General features: G+C 43.2%; 1 protein-coding gene across 2 annotated transcripts in view; it reads left to right on the forward strand.

Moving 5' to 3' along the window:
- The first annotated feature begins 892 nt into the window (after window positions 1-892).
- Window positions 893-20,894, forward strand: part of Pik3r6 (phosphoinositide-3-kinase regulatory subunit 6) — a 49,598-nt gene continuing 29,596 nt past the window's right edge. Inside the window, exons 1-2 of one of the 2 annotated variants that reach the window (XM_031352778.1) lie at window positions 893-1,121; window positions 18,414-18,510. In XM_031352778.1, coding sequence (XP_031208638.1) covers window positions 18,498-18,510 — 13 coding nt within the window. In that variant the 5' untranslated portion in view covers window positions 893-1,121; window positions 18,414-18,497. Of the gene's footprint in view, window positions 1,122-18,413; window positions 18,511-20,894 lie in introns of those variants that run through there. The other variant, XM_031352779.1, reaches the window with a different exon arrangement.

Raw genomic sequence — 20,894 nt, forward strand, 5'->3', positions numbered from 1 at the left:
GGCGGGAAAGAGGGCGGCAGAATGAGAGGAGGCAAAGGAGTTGGAGCTCCCCCTCAGTGCCCAAACTGTCCTTTCCTAGCCTTGACATTTGCCACCACAACCACTGGTCCCTTGTTGACATTCCTGCCCAGCTATACCTCTTGCCCCTTTGCCCTGTTTCCTATTCTCCCTTGAGATGAGAGATGACCCAAGAAAAAGACTGGAAGGAGAGTCCCATGGCCTGGATGGCTTTTGTTTGCCTGTTTAGAGACAGGCTAGCAATATGTAGCCCTGGCTGGTCTGGTCTGGAACTGGATATGTAGACCAGGCTGGCCTTGAACTCACAGATATCCACCTGCCTCTGCCTCCCAAGCATGGAGATCAAAGGCGTGGACCACCACACCTGGCAGTCGGGATAGTTAAGAACCTTTACTAGGTCGTGGAGAGGTTGCAGTGAGGAGCTACTGGGGGTGAGATTAAGGAAGCGGCTCAAGACAAAGCCCACAGGCTGGGGGAGGCGGTGCTGAGTACACGAGATGTGGTTTAAGATGCAAATGTGAGGGGCAGGGTGCTGGGATGATGCAGTTTCTGTTCTGAGGTGACAGACAGAGATGCAGGTTTGGTGTGAAATAGTTTGGCCTGGACATGTCAGGTGGGAGGAGCTTAGCGGACATCTGGCCCATCGTGCCCAGTTCAGGATGGGACATAGTTTGGAGTGCTCGGACCTTTGGAAAGCCTAGGTCTCTGCTTCAGAACCTCATCAGAATGAGAGCGGATCCTTGTGGAAATGTCCATCCCTCCAGACAGGTCAGTTGCCTTAGGTCAGAATAAGGAACCCCTCCAGGGACAGTGAGTGACCACACCCACTTCTTTGAAAAAAAAAAAAAAAGCCTCAGCAGGATATGCCTGGGAGGGGCTTTGTGGGCCGTGAGGAAGGGGAAGGGGAAGGAAGGGGAGGGACAGGACTGGCTGTGTGAGGAAGAACTTTTTCTGCAGATCTGGAGTGGACAGTCAGGACTACAAGAGCTCTCGTTGGCTCCTTTGGGACATCTGGCCCTTGGGGTTGCTGGCCTCCTAGACAGGACCTCAGGAGCTCATTGGCTGGAGGATCTCAGGAGGTGGACAACTGTGGTCCAGCTGAGGTAGGTTCTGACTGGGGCAGAGTGTCTGGGGAGGGAGTTGGGAGAGACAGAGCTGAACCCAGATGAGATTCAACATGGAGGAGACTGGTAGCTGAAGAGCCCCCAGAGACCTATGTCTCAGAAGGCTAGTCCTGCCTGATGTGACAAATAAGAGCCCCTGTCAGCTATTTCTTTCAACCTATTTTCCAGTGAGGAGAGGCCCCAAGATCCTGTGAGGAGACCTCCCTTGTTTGCTCTGTGCCTGCTATCGATAATAAGGCTAATGCCAATGCTGTGTAAATGCAATTCTCCCAGCCACTAGAGGTTGGCTGGGTAAGTGCTTTAATGCCCATCTTGGGTCAGGAATAGACCAAGGCTCAGTGAAGGGAACTAAGTTGTAGCAGGTTGCAGAATAGATGAATATGCAGGGACACTCCCTCAGAGATGCCTGAATCCCTATCTATGCTGCTTCCCGAACATCATCTGTTCATCTCTCTTCTGGGTATTGAGTGACTGTCATAGCTGACTGGTGTGGTATGTGTGTGCATGCACTCACACTCTCACAAAGAGACCGGGGTGGGGAGAGAAGTATCTGCTCTTGAGATGTTGGCCTCCTGCTCCAGGGACTGAGACAGGACCTTGGGTGTCTAAAACAGTAATATAAGGCACTAGATTGCTAGTGAGCCAGGACTTGGGAATAGATACAGGGAAGAGAAAGTGAGGTCAGGATGAGGCTTCAGAGATAGGGAGGGCTTGTATGCAGAGACGAGGCTGGCCCAGGAGCACCCCTGGAGGAGAGAGACCAGCGTGCAAATCTCAGAGGCAGGTCAGTGGATATATGATTGAGGATGAGGGAACAGAGACCTAGGGACTTTGTGTGGCAAAAGATGCAGAGTTGCGAAGGACTCCAATGTGTGACTGTCCTCATTCATTGACTTAGCTCTGGGCAGGTCTCATGTCTCACCAGGCTCAGTCCTCCTGCCTATCCAGGCACTACAATGGTGACTCCTTTAAAGGTGACAGGCACTACAATGGTGTCTCCTTTAAAGGTGAGGATAGCTGGGGGTGTTGCTCAGTGGCAGAGCACTTTGTCTAGCATGCAAAAAGCCCACGGGTTTGTAAGTAAGTAAGTAGTAAGAAAGAGAGGGCTGGAGGGAGAGAGGAAGGGAGGGAAGAAGGAAAGGAAGGAAGGAAGAAAGAAAGAAGGAAGGAAGGAAGGAGGGAAGGAAAGAAGGAAAGAGAGAAAGAGAGAGAGAAAGGAAAAAAGAAGGAAAGAAAGAGAGAGAAAGAGAGAGAGAAAAAGAGAAAGAAAGAAAGAGGAGAGAAAGACAGACAGACAGACAGACAGACACAGGCACAGTGGTATAAGCCATTCAGGCTTACAATAGCCTCAGTGATAGGCTAGGTTAGACCCCAGACAGTGTGGGCTAGGATGTAGGGCCTCATCACCCTGTCACAGGCCTGCTGCAACACCCTCATGCCATTTCCAAGACATCTGTCCATGATGCCTGAAAGGTGCACAAAGGCCAGGCTACAGTTCCTGTGGTCCCTCCCATCCAGGACCCTCAGATTCTCTCAGGCTCCCTGGTAACAATGTTGCTGCCTTCATTGCTCTGTCCCATCCAGGTGTTTCCTTTCAGCTCAGGATAGACACCCCAAGGAAGTTGGCCCGAAGCCCTTTAAAGAGCCAGCAAGGAGTCAAGGTCTTTAGGAATCTTTAAAATCCTGACTGGTCCTGGGGGCTGAGAAGGGTCCCAGAAACTCAGGGCTCTGCCTGCACTTCGACTTGCCCACTGGTCACATACTGTGGATTGAAGATCTGTCCAATAGTCATATGCTGTTGTTTAATTTAAAAAAAAAAAAGTTCTATTGTCTGTTAAGTGTTTTGATCTGCCCCTGAACTCTGGGTGAGAAAGAACACTCTGATGGGAGAGGCAGCCGGGGAGGCTCCATGGAGAGATGAGAGGTGGTGACAGAGGGTGATAAAGGCTTGGCAGGCTATTTCCATCCCTACCTATCTCTGTCTCTCTGGGTGGGAGTGGGTGGCTGCAGGTCATAGGGAAACAGAAAGGCTACCTGCAAGTTCTCTGTTGTTGCCCCAGGGTTTGGCTTTGCAGGCGGGGCTCTATCAGGCTGGACGTGCATACAGTGTCTGTCTGTCTGAACAACTGGGCACCGGGATGCAGTTGGAATGCGCGCAGCAAAGGACAGGGTTATGAGGCCCTTTAAGAGCTTCAGCACTAGTCCCAGTCCAGCTGTGAGCTTCCTCCAATGAGGCTGCTGACAGGATCGCACAGCTTCTACAAGGGCCCGGAGCTCCCGTTTGCTCTTTCCACCTGCTACACTCAAGGCTGTGGCCTGCCCCAAGAGCTGCTCCTTGCTAATATTCTGGACTTAAGGGAAAAAGCTCTCTGGGTCCCGAGTCCCTTATTTCTTTCCCTTGTTTATTTATTTACTTATTTTGTCTTTGATCTCATCTTTCTATAAAAAAAAATGAAGGGTCTTTTGTTTAGTTTTTTAATTGTGTGTGTGTCTCTTTGTATGTGTGTGTGTGTGTGTGTGTGTGTGTGTGTGTGTGTGTGTAGCAAACACCTTGATGGAGGTCAGAGGACAATTTGTAGGAGTTGCTTCTCTCTCCACCTATGAGTCCCAAGGACCAAACTCAGGTAGTCAGGCGTGGCTGCAAGCACCTTTACCCACAGAGTCATCTCACTGGTCCCAAGAATGGCGAAGGTTCTTTTGGTCTTTCTTACAAGTTAGCCTGCTGCTTGAGGGTGCTGCCTAAGCCATGAGACTCATCGGGGAGAAAGAAAGAAAGAAAGAAAGAAAGAAAGAAAGAAAGAAAGAAAGAAAGAAAGAAAGAAAAGAAGGAAGAAACTCATTAAAAGAATAAATGTATTTCAGCACAGGAAACACTAAGGAGAAGGTAGAGTTAATTCGCTTGATCTCATCACCAGATCTCATCACCACACATTTCACACACATATGACATCACTTTGTGACTGGTAAGTGTACATTACTGCAAACTAAAAATGAAATATATTGAAACATAAACCAAGCCTCTCTCTAACTCCAGGACCTCTTGTTTTTCCTTTCTAACCTCACTTTGTTGCATTTATCAAATAATACACAATTTAATTACTTAGTTGGTTGCCCAAGCCCTCTACCCTCACTTTAAGTTTTATTGCCTTTCCATGTACAGACAGTGTTCCGTGAACAGCTGAGTGAATGAATGGATCCATCTACCTATTCCATTTCAATGGAACATCCTTTCCCCTGCTAGTGTTTGAGTTGAACTTAGGGCCTCAAACAAGTTAGGCAAGTGCTCTCCTACTGACCTATATCCCCTGCCCACTTTACTTTTCCCTTTGAGACAAGGTCTCACCTTGGGCTCATTCTGTAGTCCTGGCAAGTCTTGAACTTGGGATCCTCCTATTTAGGCCTCCATGACAGTTTGTGCTGCATCTGTGCCACTTGACCCAGCTAAGATCCCATGTCTATGCTTGTTTAGAGGATGGTTTCTGGCATGTAAGAATAGATGGTCAAGGATGATGTAGTGGGTAAAACAGAATGGATATTGTGGGATACAAAAGATCAGAGCCCATGATACCTGCCATAGGCCACATCTGCTGGGATTCTTCCTGGCTGTGTCTTGCTGTCCTGGGGCACTGCGTCTTTCCAGTCCCTGGGGGAACTAGGAGACAGTAGGACTGTTGAACTGAGCTCTGACATGCCCTTTGGCTGCTTTGTGCCGTGCACGTACTTTGTGGCATGACGTTGCAACCTGAGTTGTCCAAAATGGAGCCTGAGTCAGATCAGCCATCAGCAGTGACACCATGTGAGTGTGGCAAAGCACAACAATGTCCCTCACCGTGTCCACCTTCCCACTCTGTAGAGCTACGGTCTTTTTTGTCAGTGTTCTTGGCATCAGTATAATCTGTTTTCTAAGCCGTTTGCTGTGTCAACCAGCAGATTTGCCTGTTTCTGGCCTTGTTTTCCCAAAAGCACTGGGCTTTTAATTTTTGGTAAAGGGGCTTTCAATTCGACATAAGCAATGTGACATAATGTTAGAGTGCTGTACAAAACAGAGCTCCTGCCCTGGGCAGGAGTGATTTTTAGCCATTAACTAAGAAGATCATTGTGTTCAAGTTCCTCACTACCACCATCATGTAAATCTAGGAAGCAAGAGAGTTGGTTAAGCGCCATTGAGGTCAGGCTGCCATGGGGAAACAGCACGACTTTAACACATGGGCAGGAAAGCACCACTCTTTTGAGGATTGATTCACGTGGCTATTGGAGACCAAGGAGTCCCTCAGCAAGCCAAAAACCCAGAAAAGCTCATGTAGTAGTTACAGTCTGGTTCCAAAGACCTGAGGAGCAAGGAAGCTGGTGGTATAAATTTTTATCGGAATGAGGCTTGAAGACCAGGAGTACCTACCTATGTCAAGGGCAGAGACGTTGGACTTCTAGGTCAGGAAGCAAGAGCAAATTCACCCTACCTCTGGTATCTAGTTCTGTTTAGGCAATCAAGGGATTGGACGCTGCCCAGCCACATGACTGAGAGCAGGTCTTCTTTATGGAGTCCATTGAGTTAAGGGCTAATCTCTTCCAGAAATACCCTGCTATGGTTTAGATCTTGAATGTCCCCCAGAGTCTCATGCATTAAAGGCTTGGTCCTCAGGGTGTGCTATTGGGAGATGGTAGAACCTGAAAGAGTTGGGGTCTGATGAGAGGGCTTTAGTTCATTAGAGGCATGCTGTGAAGGGAAATATAGCATCCTGGATATTTCCTCCCCTTCTCCCAGGTCTTGCCTCGAGCTAACCTCGAACTCATGGTCTCCCTGCCTTAGCCTCCTAAGTCCTGGGATTGCAGGTAAGCTCCACCACACCCTGGCACTTCCTCTTTATCTCTAGCTATCTGGATTGTGAAGTTAGTGGTTTTGCTTCAGCCATTATGTGCTGCCTCATCCAAAGCATCGGGGCAATTGTCATGGGCTGAAACTTTCCAAATAGCTAGATAAAATAAAACTTTCCTATTCACAAGTCAATATCTTCTGGTACTTTCTTAAAGTAATAGAAGACTGACTCATACCCACCCCTCACAGACGTACTCAAGAACAATGTCTTATCAGCCACCTGGATATCCCTTGGCCCAATCAGATTGACAAAAGTTAACCAACACAAATGTCCTGTGGGTATGAGGTCTGCAAGATATTTTTGGTGGCTAAGTGGTGGGCCAAGAGTGTGTGAGGCCTGTTTGAAGAGTCTTGGGTAAATGGAGACAAATTGTGGTCATTAAAAATTTTAGAATGGGCAGGCAAGATGGCCTAGTGGGTACACACTTGCCATGCAAGTTTGATTTCTGGAACCCATGTGTCTTAGTTAGGGTCTTGTTGCTCTGAAGAGACACCATGACCACAGCAACTCTTATAGAGAAATACATTTAATTGGGGCTGACTTTCAGTTTCAGAAGTTTAGTCCATAATCATCGTGGCAGGAAGCATAGCAGTGTACAGGTAGATATGGTGCTAGAGGAGCTGAGAGTTCTATATCTTGATCTTCAGGAAGCAAAAGGACACTGTGTGTCTCACTGGGCTTATCTTGAGCATGTATCACCTCAAAGCCCACCTCTGCAGCGGCATACTTCCTTCAACAAGGACACACCTCCTAATAGTGCCACACTCTATGGTACACAAAAGAGTCATACCTATTCAAACCACCACAACGTCTAAGGGTAGAAGGAGAGACCTGACTCCACAAAGTTGTCTGCTGACCTCCACATGCACTGTTACATGCACACATACACCTCCACAATAATAATAAAGAAAAAAAATACAAATGGTAGACCAGTAGTCCCTAATGACAAGGCTGTGTCTCATCCATCTATCTGTAACTCTTGGTTTCTCATTCATTGACTTGTGACCTGTAGCAGGATCTCTCATCTTCATCCTCATCACACACATCAGTGCTGCTCTGGTGGTCCTTAGTTCAAATTCTAATCATTAGCAAAGAAGGAAGAGGAGGAAGAGTGTAGCAGGTCTTCTTTACTTTATGGGTTCTTTTTTTACCACCCTTTATTATGCCACCCCACCCAAGTTTTACCCCCTATCACTAGATAGGAGAGAAAATGGGATCTCAATAGTTTGATTTCACCAATGAAGACTTGAGAGGCAGATGCTGGTGTGAAAGCCTGCTTGCTCAGAGAGGCAGAGAAAACACCCAGGTGACCTTCCTCCTTAGCTGAAGTCCCATCGGCAACGTCCCTCTCCGATGCCAGTTCAAAAAATTTCCTTCAAACTTAATGTCTCCCTTTTTGTTTCTTCTCTGAGCATGACTACTAGCAAACCACAACCAACCCCCCTGAACAACCAACAAATAACCCATCCACCCTCTCAAGGTCCCCCCTGAAAACTTCCCAGAATTCCCAATGTCACACAATTGCAGAAACTATCTGCAGCTGGCAAAACCATGCCTCTGCTAGAGCACAAGTCAAGTCGTAACTGCTTGCAGACGGTTGAAGCAGCCCATAGCTCCACACCTGGGACTAAAACAAAACAAACAAAGAAAAAAAGTTTATAATACTTCTGTGTTTTTTTTAAAGAAATCAAAATTCCAGAATTCTCACTATAATCCCCCCGCTGTGTGTTAAGCCATTAAATGTGGCAAGTGTAGTGGGAAATTAGAAACAGACATTTTCAATGAAATAAGCGCTTTTCAGGTTAGTAGCCAAAGTTTTCAGGAGACTTTGCCTGCTCAGTTCTAATCTTTATTAGTTTTGATAGTATCCACAGCTTTTCATTTCCTGTGGAAATATAAACAAATCCATATCCCTAATGCAAAACCTTCACTGGCCTACATTATGATGTTAGATATTCTTATATTCTATAGGCTGATTTAATGTCACAGGTTTTTTTCTATAACCCAATGCTGCTGTTCTTTGACCATTAATATTCAGAAAATGTAAAAGCTGACCGAGCACTATTTAGTCTGGGTGTCTTTATTCTTCCTTTTTGTTTTATAAGCATTTCCTTTAAGGTGCTAGTAGATCTTTCTGAAACCACATGTCCTGGAGGATTGTGTGGTATACCTGTAATGTGCTTTATATTATAATATGCAAAGAATTGCTTCACCTTCCTGGAGACATATGCCGGGGCACTGCCAGTCTTAATTTGTATGGCTATCCCCACAATAGCCATTACTTCCAATAAATGGGTAGTTACAGAATCAGCCTTCTCAGAACTCAAACAGTTGCCCATTGAAACTCTGACTAGATATCAGTGGTATGGCATAGAAATGTTAGTTTTCCAAACTCTACAAAGTGAAACACATCCTTTTGCCAGATTTTATCTCTTTTGGTACCCCTAGGGTTACCTCCACCAGGCAATAGAGTTTAGTTATTACAAAGGATAAGTAGGACATTTTCTTAAAATGTGGTTGGCTTGTTACCAAGTGGTAGAAAAGTTTTTCTTTAAACCTTTACTGTTAACATGCCGTTTTCATGAAATTTTGAGGCCTCTAACACATTTCTTATTAATAATTGGTTAGTTTTCTTATTTACTTATGCCAATGGATCTGGCAAGCCTATATGAGACCAAATATGAGTGATATATACTGGATCACTTCTATTTCTGAATGCCTGTTGCAGCTGTATAAATAACAAGGTTAATTCTGAATTATCTGGAATAAATTCAGCAGTTTCTGTATGCAGAACACCTCTTTCTGCATATTGAGAGGCAGTAATTATATTAAGAGATTCAGGAAATCTAATTATATCACAAGAATTGCACACAGCTTTGATTTTTGAACTGAAGAATATGAGCTTTGAATTACTTTTCTCATTTTTGTTTGACTTATAACCTGACATTCCTAACTTATTTACATCATTATAAAATGTAAGTGCTTCAGGAACTGGCATTCCTTTTACAATACATGGGAGAATCCAATTAGTTATTTTTATAAACTAAAGATGCTTGCTTTTAGGGTATTTGCTGTTAATTTCTCCCAAATAGTTGCTACAAGCTCTTTGCTGATCTTCACTGATGACTTATTCTCAGCATTGTATAGGGTACTATGGTTTCTCCTGGATCCATTTTTGATAATTGATATAGTCCTATTCTACTTTTTAATGATTAAATCAGAGACTTTTCCTATGTAAGTCTTTAATTTTTTTTTACTTGGTTTGTGTGCTAAGAAAATCCGTTCCATATAACTATCTTCCCTTTGCATAACAAGCCCAGGAGGAGAATGAGTTGAAGGCAGAATAGCCAAAATACAATCAATCCCTATACACAGCTTGCAGCCTCTGTTCTACCATTGTTAACTCTCACTGCTTCAGCTGTCAACTATCTTGGACTGTTTATGTCTGAATCTCCTTGTAATGTCTAAAACAAATTATTTAAGTCTCAAGTAGTTGATACAATGGTAGGCCATAAGCAATAAATATCTCATTAATTTTAGAAAACCATTAAGGGTTTTCAGCTGATCTTTTCTAAGAGTTCACAACTAATCCTTTCTGATCTGTACCTTTTGTGGTTGAATATTTGTTGACTTATTTTATAACACAAATAGTTAATAGAATCTCCTCTCTGTGGTTTTTCAAGAGCAATGGGCAACCCCCAGCATGGCAGAATTCTTTGTGTTTCCTTAAACATTTTCTCTAAAGTATCTGTGTCAGAATCAGCCAGCAAAATATCAACCATGTAATGATAAATAATAGATTGAGGAAGTTGTCTATGAAGTATTTCTAGCAGTTTTTGTACAAAATATTGACATAATATTTAACATTCCCTATGGAAGAACTTTCCACTGATATCTTTTTGCAAGTTGAGCATTATTATACGTCGGTACTGTGAGAGCAAACCTTTCCCTATCCTGCTCTTGCAAAGGGATAGTAAAAATGCAATCTTTTAAATCAGTTACTATCATGGGCCACACATTAGGTAACAAAAAAGGTAAAGGAATTCCAGGCTGTAACAGACCAATTGGTTGAATTACTCTATTCACCACTATTAAATCTGTTAACATTCTCTATTTCCCCAGTTTTTTTATAACAAATATGGTGGTGGGGTTTCACTCTTCTATATGCTGAGCCTCAAGTTGCTCTTGTACCAGCTGCTCAAGTGCCTGTGATTTTTCCTTAGTTAAAGGTCATTACTCTATCCACACAGGGTTGTCAGTCAACCATTTTAAGGGTAAGACCAGTGCACCCACCCCTTATAAGTCAATTCCTGTTATGTTCTGTGTTTGGACAACTGATACAGCCTGGGGTTGTTCTTGATGAACTCTATCAACACCTTTCTCAGGCTCATCTACCATTTCACCCTTATTTTATCATGGGCTGTGTCTGGGATTGCAAGAATATTAATCTGAGCACCCTACTTTGTAAAAGATCCCTTCTCCATGAATGGTGAATAGTAGCTTCTTTATTTTTTAAGATTTATTTATTTATTTTTATGAATGTGAGTACACTGTGGCTGTCTTCAGACACACCAAAAGAGGGACTCAGATCTACAATGTGGTTGCTGGGAATTGAACTCAGGACCTCTGAAAATGCAGTCAGTGCTGCTGAGCCCCCAAGTCATAGCTTCTTTAAAACACTTTAAATCTATTTTATAATTAGATCTAATTTCTATAGAATGCCAACCTATCTGTTCCACACTGTTAGCATGTAGGTATATGCTGTAGACTACTGGGAAAGCTGATGGTGATCTGGTTATCCTGGGCCTCCCTTCCTTCCACTCTTGCAACACAGTTGTTAGAGATCAATCCTTTCTCTACAAAGGCTGTTTCATCAGATTGTACTTTTGTTTTTTTGTTTTGTTTTTTTCAGTTTTTCTCTGACCAGACCACACTCTGGCACAGTTTCTTTTCCTCTTTACATAGGCAAGAAACTCCCACTCTCTTGCTCAGTCACCCAGACCAAACCCTTTTGTTCTCTCTTTTCCAGTGTGCCTCACTTCCCAAGAGCTTCTACCTCCACCCACAACCTCTCAACTTTCACCAACTCTGCAACCCTTTCAGCAAAGAGAGAGGAGAGTGACCCTTTTTGTTTTCTCAATTCAGCCATTTTATTTTTTCTCAGGCCCCTTCATTTCTATAGCAGTCTTTCCAAATGCTCATTCATTTGTTTTCAACCTTTTTAAAAACAGAATATACTAAGAAGAAGGAAAAATCCAAACAAAACAAAACAGAAAATCCCCTCTGGGAACAAAGTGATTGTTATCCCAATGGTAGCACCTGCAATAAACTTTTTGCTGGCCACTTGAAACAAAATATCCATTCCTTCATCCCTGCTGTTTCCTTAACAGTATTTGAAATCAAATTTGCCATTTTTATCCTTAACTTTTGAACCCCATTTTGAGGCTCCAAAAGAGGGAGGAGTAGAGGAAAGGAAGAAGAGGAGAAGGAGGAGGAAGAGGAAGAGGAGGAGGACGAGGAGGAGGAGGAGGAGGGGGAGGAAGAGGAGGAGGAGGAGGAGGAGGAGGAGGAGGAGGAAGGGGAGGAAGAGGAGGAGGAGGAGGAGGAGGAGGAGGAGGAAAAATAGGATGCAGGAAAACTCCAGGTGCTGTGACTGAAATCAAAGTTTGTACAAGAGTTGTTTGTCTTGCATGGGATGTCAGAAAATAGCTATTTGAGGAAGTGACCCTTAAAATGATTCCTGAAGGCTAGAGAGATGTCTTGGAGGCTAAGAACAGTTGTTAATCCTGTGGAGGACCCAAGTTTGGTTCCTAGCTCCTATACCTAGTGGCTTACAACTGCCTTTAACTCCAGCTCCTGAAGATCTGATCTCCTGAAGCATCTATACACACGTGATACACATAAATTCATACAGGCACACACAAATACACATATACTTTAAAAATCTTTAAAATGAGACTCGAATGTTGAGAAGGAGCCAGTTGTGGGAGAAACTGGAGGGTAGATGCTCCAGGCAGAAGTGTGAAAGGGCCCTAAAGTAAGACAGAGTTTGGCAAGTGGAACAACCCAATAGGTGAGAACGCAGTGATATGAGAGTAGAGAGGATGCTGGAGACATGCACTGGGGCCATATCAGGCGGACTTCAGATAGGACAAAGTGTGTGGGATTTGCAGAAAGATCAAAAGGAATGCCCAGGGGGCTTTAATCAAAGGACTACTAGGGCAAGAATAGAAGCTGGGAGACCTGTTGGGGAACGGCCACAGTACATCAAGAGATGATGCAGGTTGGAACTGCTGGGCAGAGGGTTACATTAAGGTATGGCTATTCCCAGCATCCACATGGGTAAGAGATGGAGATCATGGGAACCTGACCTCCTGCCTCTCATGTAAGAAGCTTCTCTTGGTCTCCACACTGAGGGTGTGGTGTCAAACTGGAGTCTTCCTTACGCCCAGCTGCCTGTTTATCCCCCTCAACATGGCTCTGATAATCTGCCATCAATGAATCATAATCCCTTCCCTAATACAGGAACTCCCCAGACATCACTAAGTTTTTATGCTTGACTTTTTCACAATACATTCCAATGTCAATGCCTTCTTTGGTTTTGTTTGTTTGTTATTTTATTTATTTATTTATTTTTTATTATTAAAGACATGGTTTCTATGTGTAATCCTGGTTGTCCTGGAACTTGACTTGTAGACTAGGATGGTTTTGAACTCAGGGATTGCTCCACCTACCTCTCTGCCTCCTGAGTGCTGGGATTAAAGCATGCACCACCACTGCTTAGCTATTTGTTTTTGTATCTGAGGCAAAGTCTTGCTCTGTTGCCCAGGCTGACCTTGAACTCCTAGGTCACATGAGCCTCCTCTCCTGTCTTAGCCTCTTGAGCAGCTTGTGCTACCAGAAAGCCCCATGCCCAGACCATGGATTTTTTTTTTTTTTTTAAGACAGGGTCTCATGTAGCTTTGGCTGGCCTGGAACTTAGTTTAGTAGTTCCTATCATTTGGAGAAGATGACAGACATGAAGACTTTTTTAAAAAAAGATTTATTTATTTTACTTGTATGCATGCACTGTTGCTGTACAGATGGCTGTGAGCCATCATGTAACTGCTGGGAATTGAACTCAGGATGGCCCCGCTCGCTCCGGCAAAATTCACTGTAGCTGTCTTTAGACATACCAGAAGAGGGCGTCCGATCTCATTACGAATGGTTGTGAGCCACCATGTGGTTGCTGGGATTTGAACTCAGGACCTTTGGAAGAGCAGTCAGTGCTCTTAGCCATCTCTCCAGCCTGCCCTGTCTAGGCAGATTTTTAAGAGGTTAGTTGGTTTCTTTCTGAGGTTATGCAGTGCAATCAGTGGTCATGATCTAAAGCTAAGTGGAGGGTTCATAGGCACACATCTTGTGTTCTTGTGCATTGCATGGTGGAAAACGAAGACAAACAACACTCAGTAAGAAATCAGGGGCTGGCGAGATGGCTCCGCAGTTAAGAGTACTGACTGCTCTTCCGAAGGTCCCAAGTTCAAATCCCAGCAACCAAATGGTGGCTCACAATCATCCATAATGAGATCTTCTGGTGTGTCTGAAGACAGCTACAGTGTACTTACATATACTAATAAAAGAAATCAGAAAGAATAAAACATATTAAGTAACAGTCACTCATAACCCCACAGCTTAAAGGTGAGCAACTTTAATTTCTCTTAATTTCTCTTTTTTTCCTCCCTCTATCTTTCCAGTTTCTGTCTCTGTCTATGTCTGTATCTCTCTCTCTCTGTCTGTCTCTCTCTCTCTCATTTTTTGTTGTTTAGTATAAGTCATTAAAAAAATAACATACAAATTAAATGGAAGATGACTGGGTGGTCACAGCTCCCGTTGTCTAATTTTTGAGATCCTCCCACATGGTAAGAATGTCTGACCTGACTTCAGAATGTTTCCTTGACTGGCATCTCCATTCTGGTAGGGAGTGTGGAGCAAAGTAGCAGGATTTACCAAGTGCAACGGGAACAAATATCACTGAAGAAATGTGAGATGAATATGGGAAGCTGACTGAGGACATCAGAATTCCTACTGAAAATATTGAAAGTGTCTGTGAAACAGATGTGTGCCCTAAATGGGATCCTTGATCTCAGGAGGAGAAAAAATGTATTAATCATTATTTTTGATTCGCTGGAATTAAATCTTGAGGTTGGTTCAAGATTATCAACGAAATTATTCAGAAGTGTCACTCAGGGATTCTGCACACCCTACTGTTATTGAAAATCATTACTGACTTTTTGTATGATTAATCACATTGATATCAACATTGTAAAAGGATTTTCAATGCAGTACCTAATGAACTTCATGCTGTGGAGTTTGTCAGGGGGCATTATCATATTCATCACCCTGTCATAAATAGGAATATTTTGTGCATTTCAAAATTTAGGAGCTGCAATTATATTAAATACCTTTAATATCAGGTAAAAAAAAATAACATACAAGGACTGGCAAGATGGCTCAAAGGATAAAGGGGCTTGCCGCCAAGCTTAATGGGCTGCTTGAGTTCAGTCCTTGGGACACACTGGTGGAAGAAGAACTCACTATGGTAACTTGTCTCCTGACCTCCACAGTCACATGATAGCACACATGAGCCCATGTGCTCACCCCCCAACACATACACACTCAAGAAATAGTAACCAGTAAGTATAAGAAAAACTGTGAAAATCTGAAATAATGTGTCTGGTCTTTCACTAATAACTTGTAGTCATTCTTAAAATGAAACATGAGTCCCTGCCAACAACATTTTTTCCCCATATCATTTGGCTACCCCAGTTTCTTTGCTTGTCCCTATAAATCCCAGCTTCTACCTATATGTAGCTATAAAAGAACTCTGTTAGGATTCATTCATCCATATACATCAGCCTGGGGAGACTCACATCTTAACAGATCTTCCAAACTATGAGCCTTAACATGCCTCTTTATTTATGTACGTCTTATTATTTTATTGGCATTTTATAATTCTTATCTTTTAGGTTCTACATGTTTTGTTAGATTTATACCTTGGCACTTCTTTGTTAATTTTGATGCTATTTTATATGATCATATGTTTTAAATTAGGGGTTCCAATTGCTCATTTTTAGTATATAAAGATATGTCTGGTGGTGTGATGTGACCTTGTTTCTTGTGCCCTTATCTAAATTATTACATTTATTTGAATGTTTATGTGTGTACATACATGTGTGCATGGTGCATGTATATGGTCAGAGGACAAACTGCAGGAATTAAATTTCTCCTTCCACCAAGTGGAGCGCTAGGGAACTAAATTCTAGTCATTGTTTGGCCACAAGTACTTTTACCTACTTAGCCATTCCGCTCACCCTAAGAGGGCGTGTGTGTGTGTGTGTGTGTGTGTGTGTGTGTGTGTGTGAATTCATTTTGTTTGTTCTAAGGTTTTCTAACCTGCAATGATTTGTATATCAGTTATTTTAAGTAAGTAACATAATGTCTGCAGATAGTCTGCAGGGTTATTTCCTCCTTTCAATATGTATACTGTAGACTGGCTTTAGCTCGGGAGTTCCTTTAACAATGCAGCAATCTGGTATGTGTGGCTGTTTTCCTCCATATTACACTGGCAAGGATTTCTAATGTCAAGTTGACTAACAATGGTGGCAGCAGACAGACACCTCACTCCTGTCCTGTGATGCTGTCAGATACTTTTGGTCATAGTAATAAAATCCCCCTGCTCCTAGCCCTCTGTGAGCTTTTGTCATCCACGACCACTGAAATTGTCAAATGCTAGTGATAGGACTTTGTGATTATTTTTAGTCTTCACCATAGTAGATTTACATTGATCGGTTTTCAAATATCAGGCTAGTATTTCATGCCTGGGATAAATTCATCAAGCCATTATGTAATACTGTCCATATATTGCTAATACTTGGTTGAAGATTTTTCCATATATATGCATAAGAGATATTGTATTTTTCTCTTCCTCCTCCTCTTCCTCTTCCTCTTTCTCTTCCTCCTCTCTCTCCTCCTCCTCCTTCTTCTTCTTCTGGTACTATCCTTGTCTGGTTTTGGTGAATAAAAGACTTCTGAAATGGGCTGGAAAATGTTCCCCTGTACTCTGTTTTCTGAGTTCATGCATGATTTAGAGAGAGATGCTAGGCTAGGGAGATGGCTCAGCAGCCTCTTACTGTTCTTGCAAAGAACTCATGACTGGTTCTCAGCACACACACTGGGTGCTTCACAGCCACCTATAACTCCAGCTCCAAGGGGTCTTATATCTTTTCTGGATTCTATAGGCATTGAACTCAAGTGCACAACCGTCCTCCCCTCTCTCCATATGTACACTAAAAATAAACCTTCAGGAAACATTTTTAAAGAAATATATTTCTTTATATGTTTAAAGACTTTTCAAAAGTTATATTCATGTATTTTTTAATTTCAAGTTTACTTCTATTAGGGTCTGTGAACTTACTTTGTACTACTTTATTCCTTTAAGTTTGTTAAGGTTTGTACCACCTATTCATGACCTATCCTGCTAGACATATTATGTACATGTTAAAAGAATTTTCATACAATGGTTATTGTCTTTAAGGTTCTATAGATGTTAATTAAATTCAGTTGATTGGTATTGTTACTTAATATTATTTGATGTCTCTATGATCTTTCTGGAAGAGATGCATTTTAATTTTACCTTATTTTTAAGATTTCTTCATTTTATCTTATGTGTATAAGTGTTTTTCTTGTATGTTATACATATACACCATGTGATGCCTTGTGCTCATGTAAGAGTTACAGACATAATGTGTTGGTATGTGGGTGCTGGGAGTTGAACCCAGGTCCTCTGCAAGAGCAGTCAGTGTTCTTAGGCACTGAGCCATGTCTCCACCCCAATATCTCTATATTTCTGTTGGTTTTTCTTCTTGACTATCAGTTACCGAGAATGCTGACATTTCCAACTATAATAGATTTTTCCACTTATGCTTTAATTTTACTTCGTATTCTTTCATGAATTTTGAAGCCACACAGGTAGACACACACACACACACATACACACACACACACACACACACACCACTATATGCATCTTCCTCATGAGTTGAGTCTTTATCATTTTATAATGTCTCTATTTATTCCCAGTAAATTTCTTCTTATTATATGTACTTTTTCTTAGTCATATAGCCACTTAGACTCCTTAACTTTATTTTTCTTCATATTTTCATGATTTATCTTTTTGTTTGTTTCTAGCTTATTTAAACTACTGTTTAAATTTGAAGCAAATTTATTGCAGACTGCATAGAATTAACTCTGCTTACCTTTCTGTCATGCAAGCTGGTTGTGGTGGTGCACTCTTCTAATCACTGCACTTGGGAGGCAGAGGCAGGAGGATTGCTGCAAGTTCGAGGTCAGCCTGGAATACATAATTAGTTGGGGTCAGTCAGAGCTACATAGTGAGATCCTATTTCAAAACAAATAAGCAACCCCAAACCTTTTCTTCATGTTATCCATTCTGGCAACCTTCTTTTGGTAAATTTAGGCCATTCACATTTAATGTAGTTATTGTTGCATCTTGAGGTCTGCCATTTTCTTAGTACTTCTGTAGTTTGTTCTTTGCTGTTATTGATAGTCAGAAAAGGTAACATATTCCTCTGCAGCCCTCAAGACCACAGACCCTGGGCTTAGAGAGATGAGCTTCACTTCTTCTGACTCCTTGGCATCTTCAAGCCACCATGTCCAGCATCACTGCTCTAAGCGTTGCATGAGTCCCTGGGTCCATAGCAGAAAATGGAAAAGGGAGAGGGAGTTCCCCATCTCTCCAGTTTAAAGAGTTATTTTCTGTAGCTCAGACAAGAAACAGAGGCTCCTTTTCTTTTTAAATTGTGTGTGTGTGTGTGTGGTTGTGTGATTGTGTGTGTGTGTGTGTGTGTGTGTGTGTGTGTGTGTGTAGTTGTGTGGTTGTGTGCATGCATGTGAGTGCAGGTGCCCATGGAGCAAGCCCATTGGATCCCCTGGAACCTGACTTGTTACAGGTGGTTGTGAGTTGTCCACCATGGGTGCCAGAATGTAACTCTGGTCCTGTGAAAGAGCAGTGCATGCTTTTAACTCCTGAGTCATCTCTCAGGTGCCCCCACCTCCACCCCACCCCCAACCTTTAACTTCTTTCTTAGGCTGCTGGATTGGCATCATGCCAGGCTGGTTATGGAAGAATGGGGAAAGCAGAAATCTCATCACTAGGTCATTCTTTCTTGAGTTCTGGTTCCCGTCTACCCTCTTCCTGATACTATTTACTGTTTAGAATGCTTAGGTAGCTGCCCCAAGTCTCCCGCTTGGAGTTTGCAGCTGCTGCTGGCAGGCAGGTATCCTGGAGGCACTTCTGCACTTTCCTACACACACTAACAGGCTGCCTCTTATTTTTCAGAACAATCTCTGTATAGAAAACACCATTCTGCTTTCCACTCTGCTGCTTGAGACAACCACATCCCCTCCTTACGGGACAGGCTCCATGGAGAGCTCAGGTCAGTGTGTGGGATTGGGGAAGGGCATGTCCAGAAGGCCTGGCTGCTCGGTGAGGAAATATCTTGTACATCTATGAGTCAGTCAAGGAATGCTAGCTGATGTAACAAATGACCCCAAATATCAGAAGAGCACAGCAATACTCACTTCACATTTAATCACAGTCCAACCTGGGCTCTAAGCAGTCTTCTGGTGTCTGAGGATTCAATCTTGTGGCCATCATGCAAGGCCACTGTTCAGTAGGGACAGTGTGGGTACAATGTGTGAAATTCTAGCATCAGTCCCGCAAATGACAGGCTTCACTTCTATCACATTCCATTGGTCAGAATTTATTGTATCGCTCTTCTCTAACCGCGAGAGTCTAGGAAATGTAGTCTGTCTACTTTGATTTGATGAACATTTAGCATTGCATTGAAATATTAGTAATACCTAATTTTACCAGGCAGTGATGGTGCACACCTTTAATCCCAGCACGTGGTAGGCAGATCTCTGTGACTCTGAGGCTAGTCTGGTCTACAGAGTGACTTCCAGGACAGCAAAGGCTACACTGAGAAACTCTGTCTTGCAAAATCAATAATAATAATAATAATATATACTTGTAATATCCAGCAACACCAAGATCAGGAGTGTGTTCTTCCCCTGTGGAGCTGGGCTTACAAGGCCTGGACACTGGGAAGAGGTGGTGATGATCCTTCTGTTTGGCTGGGGCCTCCTGAAGTGGCTGACCAGGCTTATGCAAGGCCACTGTTCCCTAAAGGGAGATGGAGGTTTCTTTGTAGAACATTCCTGTGCTCTGGGCAAAGTCGGTTCAGAAGGTTTGTATGTAGCATCCAGAGACACAGTGCTTGGTGCTCAGGTGCCCCTTTCCCTGTGGCTCCATAGCACTTTTTCTCTCCTGGTCTTGAGAAGTCTCACTTCCTTGAAACGAGAATATTACCTTTCACTCCATCTCTTTTTGAACAACCTACGCCAGCTCAGTTAGATAACTGAGGTCTCCATGGTCTGGCAAAGAATGGAAACCAGTGAAGACAGGAAAGGTAGGTTAGGAAACAGCAGAGAAGCCATGCTGCATCCTGGGTCCACTGTTTCCCAGCACCTGCCCATCATCCCATATCAGAAAGACTCACAAAAGCATCCTTGGATTTTCAGACTTGCAAGAGATGCCAGGCACATGCATTTTTATAAATCTTCCTGATTCCTAACTCAGCTTTCAGAAAATACTAGGCAAGCCTGAGCAGACCACGTCAGCAAGCCAGCAGAGGGCCAAAGCGGGAGTGTGTTCCAGCTTTCAAAAACAGCATTGGTTTGAGATTGTCTCCAGGACCTACTGGCAACTTCTCTTTTTCTCTGAAACATGGGGGGTGGGGGACGGGCAGAGTCAGAGACAGATCAGAATTATCACTGGTCTAAATCTTTTCATGTAGTCAGAGGAGATAGGGGGAACAGAAGGAAGGGAAGAAAGGAGGGAGGGAGAGAAAAGGGAGGGGGGTTGAAAAGAAGGACTAAAAGTTTAAGGGAGAAAAGTCAGGAGGAAGCAATGGAAAGAAAGAATTCAGCAGGGAGGGAGGAAGGAGAGAGGGAAGGAAGAAAGGGGAAGTAAAAATGAAAGGACATAGAAAAGGGAAGGGTGAGAGGGAAGGAGGGAAGGAAGAAGGGGAGGGATTGAGGGAGGGGGAAGATAGACAAACAATGAATTTACTAATAACTCACCTTGCATTATGTTCATTAAGTATCTTCATTAAATCTTCATGTGAGGTGGAAATGTTAGATGAGAGGGCAGGTTGGAGCAATTGACACGCCAGACTAAGTGACTTCCTGGCTAGGTGGATAGACCTGGCTGTCATGCTCTGCAAACCTTTAGGTTGGGAGAAGCTGGGAATCAGGCCTGGACAGTGACAAGTGCCTCACAGGGATGAGTGAGAACTGGGAGGAAAGTGGGGGCTTCAGAGATGGCAATTATGTTCTGGAGAATGTATCTGCCTCATAACTAGATAGCGGGGCTGCCTGATGACCACCAGAGCACAGGGTACCTTAGGGTTAATGGTTTAACTGGAGCTACCATCTGTGACATTTACATATGTAGCCTCTGTCCTCCTAAAGGAATTAAAGACAGTTAAGGTATACATGTAATAAAGCCCAAGGCGGAGGCAGCGAAGAGGAAGCAGGAAGTGAGGTCCCAGCCCCTTGACACGGGCTGATGTTTGGGACTGGACTCTAATTCGGCTGTGACGTTCTTGGCAGCCAAGTCAAAAAGGGAAGCCCTGAGGTATGTAGTTTGTGTTGTCTGGTGACTAGAGAAGACAAATTACTTGTGTATAAGAAACACTCTTGGTTGGAGGGTACTGCAAAGGGAAGTCTCTCCTTGTGAGGAGCACTTCCCAGACTT

Source organism: Mastomys coucha, unplaced genomic scaffold (assembly GCF_008632895.1).
Source record: "Mastomys coucha isolate ucsf_1 unplaced genomic scaffold, UCSF_Mcou_1 pScaffold5, whole genome shotgun sequence".
Taxonomy (NCBI): Eukaryota; Metazoa; Chordata; class Mammalia; order Rodentia; family Muridae; genus Mastomys; species Mastomys coucha.